Genomic DNA, 4,621 nt, shown 5'->3' on the forward strand with positions numbered 1-4,621 from the left:
TTCCTACACAGGCGGGAGTTCCGGAGGGAGGACATTGCCCTAAATTACCGGGATGCTGATGGCGACCTGGTCCGGCTGCTCTCAGATGAGGACGTGAGGCTCATGGTGAGGCAGGCCCAAGCTCTCCCCTCCCAGAAGCGTCTCTTCCCCTGGAAGCTGCACATCACCCAGAAGGACGACTACAGGGTCTACAATACATTCCCTTGAGCCAACGGTGTCCCTGGGGGCAGTGAAGGGGACCTGCAAAAACATCCATTTAAGAAAAATTAAGCAGACCTTACAACATCTGTTCACACGAACCCAATTCTTTGTCTTCTAACATGTTGCCTGACCAGATTCACCAAGGGGCCTGACTGCTGAAAATCAACTAGACCCTAGATAGGACACACTCTGCAAAAAATCATGAGCCTCACAAAAAGTAGCGAGGTTCTTCAATGACCCTCCCGCTCCTCCCTCTCACAACAAGCAAGCTTTAGAGCCCCAGGGACTATGGAGTTTTGAACTACATGACTAAAATGTTTAAAGAAATAAAGAATGAAATCATAACAATGATTGAGCTAAAGAGAATGACCAGGCAGATTGGCAAAAGAAAGATACACACCCCCCACCACGCACACTGGTATAGGTGTGTGTGTGTAAATCTGTTGAAACAGGAAAATCGGTGGATGAGTTAGATAGTATATTACACAGAGGTAAAGAGAAAACGAGTAAATTGGAAGCTAAAACCAAAGAAATTACCCAAAATATAACACAGAGAGACAAGTAGTTGGAGCATCTGAAAACAAAGTTACGAAATATGAACAATAGAATAAGAGTTCTTTTAAAATCAGAATCTCAGAAAAAATATAGAGAATGGAGAAGCAACATTTAAATAGATGGCAGATATAATATTTCAAAAGCGATGAAAAACTTAAATCTATGGATATAAGAAGCAGACCAGGGTAAGCAGGACACATAAAAAGTGGTGTGCAACTGGCTACAACATTTGAAACCGCAAAACACCAAAGTCAAAGAAAAGATCCTAAAAGCAGTCAAAGAAAGTTGAGAACACTACAAAAGAACAATTAGAATGGTAAGCACATTTCTCAACAGCACCCATGGAAGCCAAAGTCAATATAATCATAGCTTCGGATTTTTTAGACAAAATAACTTTCGATCAAGAATTATATACTTAGTAAAATCGTCTTTCATTAGTGACGGTGAAAATGGCCCTTGGAGATTAATCTGAGATGAAAGAATAAATGACAAGCAAAGACACTGCTAAGCATTGTGCTGGATTTGTTTGTTGTTGACATAGCTAAACTGGAACCAGATTTCCGAGAATGTCCTCCCCTGTATGTATCCAGATTAGCATGGATGAACAGAGACATTTTGTGACAGATTTAGAAGGCAAATGTGAAGCAGCAGCCAGCTTCTTTTCACTTCAGATAAGGGATGCTGTTCCAGCTCATGTCCATCGTTGCTTGTCTGCCGGTTCCCATTCTGAAACTTCAGAACACGAAAGTCAAAGGGAAGGTCTTCAGAGCAGTCAGATAAAGTTGACATCACTACAAAAGAACAACACTTATACAGATAAGCAGACTTTTCAGTAACACTCTAGATGTCAGGTCCCGGCTCCTGTGGATTGTCCCTCTCCTGGGTCAGACGTGTGTTTAGCTGCATGACAAAGGACATCAGTTTTTTTTGCAGGTCTCCCTCATTGGAGTCTTGGAGGAAGTGAGAGACTGACTGGTTAGAGTCTGTCTTTGTGGTTCCAGCTCATATCTGCAGGTTCCAATTAGTTCTTGCTTCTCTTACTTCATGAGCATCCTCCTCTACTTTTGACTGCCTGCCTGCGTGGCAGACCTGACACAGATGTAACAGCATCGTATAAATGGTTTAACCAGGCCTCACAATTGAGGAAGATTGGTCCGTCAAAGCAAATTTCTTGTTGTATATTTCCTAGTGATTCTGTTTCTCTGATGGAACCCTGACTGATAGACATACATATAAATTTAAATAACATTCTGAATATAAAGTAATAACAGTGTCTAATTTTTCGGGTTAAAAAAGGACGGAGCTAAAATACTATATAATAATAATAGTGTTGCATTGGGAACAGTGGAATTAAAACATTCCAAAGTGCTTCTGCTATTCATACACAGAATTAAAATTATTAACTATCAGACTTTGCCAAATTAAATGTGCATGGTAAAATCTCAATAAAAATTGAAAGAATAGAAATAGAACATATGCATTTCCTAATATTTAGATCAAAATGGATAAGAAAAAGTCAGGGACAAGAAAGAAAGGAGAAGTAGAATTCAAAAGGCTCGTTGGTAAAAATAAGTCCAAATATATCAATAATTTTGATACTGTAAACATATGAACTCAAGATGCACCGATTAAAAGATTGATTGTAAGATTGGAGTTAAAAAAAAAAAAAAGTCCATGTAAGTATCACACACTTAAGAGACACAGAAAATCGAAGGACATGGAAACATTGAAAGTACAGGCATAGAAAAAGATATTCTTGTCAACTGCTAAGCAAAAGACAGCTTGGTGGGGGAGGGGGAGAGTCTATACAGACTCACAGTCTATTTTTGTGTAAACTTGGCCCCAACACACATTTAGTGGCAATTCTTGACCCTGAACTGAATAGTTATGCTTATCAGCCACACTTGCCTCTGTTGTCCTTTTATATTTCATTGCTTTTGGGGAATGACTTTTGACTATAACCGAAGTGAGGAAATGTCAACATCGGAGGTGAAGAATCTTTTGCTGATAATGAAGCTGCTGCAAATTGCGTCCGTGGGTTTGCCATGGTATTATCTGATGAAAACTTTGACATGATCGATCGACAGTGGGAATAAAACTGCTCTGCAGAATGACTGACGAGGTCCCACCAGTTGGTTCCGCCCTCGGACCGTTCCTGGTGTGCCAAATGCTGCAGGTGCACACGGGATATGTTGGCAACTAATTGGAACAAGCTAACTTGTGCCATCTTTGAAGGGTGTATGCAATTTACTGTCCATTATTGTGCAAACAAGACAGCACAGGTAACCAGAGAAATGTTTTCTGACCAATTCATAACCACTTTCTATCACCGGTGCAAACACATTGCAGGCATTCCAGCTTGGAAAAAACAATTGTAAGATGTTATCATCATTCCTGGAAACCTGCTATGCACACCTCCTTCCTGAACTTGGGAAAAGCAGCAGTGTTTCGACTTTTATTTCTCCCCAGTGAGATATGTGTATTATGACATGTGCACAAAGAATTTTAGAGCAAGGATAAACACTATTTTTTCAGACTGCGCACTTACTACAATCGGAAAGCCTAAGACTCCATGACTTCCCCAAAGAATTCATTCTTGAGAATGTCATTTGCAGTTACCAGTATTTGGAATGATGTTGTTAAGTCAAGCTTCACAAATGCTTGGCACTGACTCTGTCTACAGTGATGCTGGAAAAATGAGCCTGCCCATGTGGGCTTTGAAGACTTTTTTTGAAGCTGATGAAAGATGATAATAGAAAGCTTCATGCTTGCACAAAAAGTTTATCAGCCGAAAGCGTAAATAAGTTAGAGGGGCTGATATCAAAGAAATGATGAACTCTGTGATTCATCTATTGTTTTTTCCTTGCTTGATGGGGAAATTGCTGAGGTGGTTGTTAAATACAGACCGGAGTTGACTGGTAATCATGATAATAGTGTTGATATAATGAACACAGATGAAAACATTCTCATTTATAATATGGTGAATACTTGCGATCAGTTAACTAATGGGCTTGAACAATTTGGAATTATAATAATAAGTAGAAGGTAATGGCAAATTACCTAATTAGAAATAGACTTCTTAGGTAGGAATCTAAGTAAATGAGATATACCCCTGGAAGGAGTCATTAAAAAAAAAAATCAATTGCAATGTTGCTTCTTCTTTTGAGAACCCTGTTTCTGACTCATCACCAAATGTCCAATAGGAAAACTATGGCATTCTCAAATTAGGATACTTCAGGAGGGTTTAGTAAAGGAACTACTTACAAAGATGGAGGCAGCATGCAGGAATACAACAAAGCATAGTTCAATAGAACTGTGGACCTCTTACATTCCTGGTTCCATAGGAATAAAGGAAGGAAGGTTTACAAAACTGGGAGGAGAGATTTGTGTAGTGTGGGCCCCCTAAGGAGGACCAGTGACCTTTGCTTGGTGCACATAGTTGACTCAAAGTAGCTGTGCAAGGAGAGAACCAGAGAAATAAATATCCCACCCTCCTCCTACTTCCTCCCTCTGAGCTCCCTTTGGATTGAGGGAGGGTTTCCCCATTGCCAGATTTAACTGGAAGCCAGAGGACTAGGCTGTTATAATCCACACGGTCAGAGAGCAGGGAGGGCAGGGAGCAGGGGGAAGAGTGTAGAGTAGACGGGAATGGGCACATGAAGACATCTGACACAACCCACCCATTTTGCCCCTGACAATCCACTCCTGTCCTTTATCCAAATGTGTTTCCTAAAGAGGGAACGCGGTCGGTATTATCAGCTGCAATGGCAGTGTAAGGCAACATCAATCCCGACGTGCTCATAACTGAAACCTAAAATGTTAGCTGCCACAAGTCTTCTTTACATATAATAGTGAGAGGGGCAAT

At 40.4% G+C, this 4,621-nt stretch overlaps 1 protein-coding gene across 1 annotated transcript in view; it reads left to right on the forward strand.

The window, feature by feature from the left end:
* NCF4 (neutrophil cytosolic factor 4) overlaps positions 1 to 1,264 on the forward strand; it is an 18,453-nt gene extending 17,189 nt beyond the window's left edge. The window contains exon 9 of the mRNA XM_011354437.2: positions 12 to 1,264. Within this exon, the coding sequence (XP_011352739.1) occupies positions 12 to 207 (196 nt within the window). The 3' untranslated portion in view covers positions 208 to 1,264. The remainder of the gene's footprint in view (positions 1 to 11) is intronic.
* Positions 1,265 to 4,621: the final 3,357 nt, after the last annotated feature.

Source organism: Pteropus vampyrus, unplaced genomic scaffold (genome assembly GCF_000151845.1).
Source record: "Pteropus vampyrus isolate Shadow unplaced genomic scaffold, Pvam_2.0 Scaffold16, whole genome shotgun sequence".
NCBI lineage: Eukaryota > Metazoa > Chordata > Mammalia > Chiroptera > Pteropodidae > Pteropus > Pteropus vampyrus.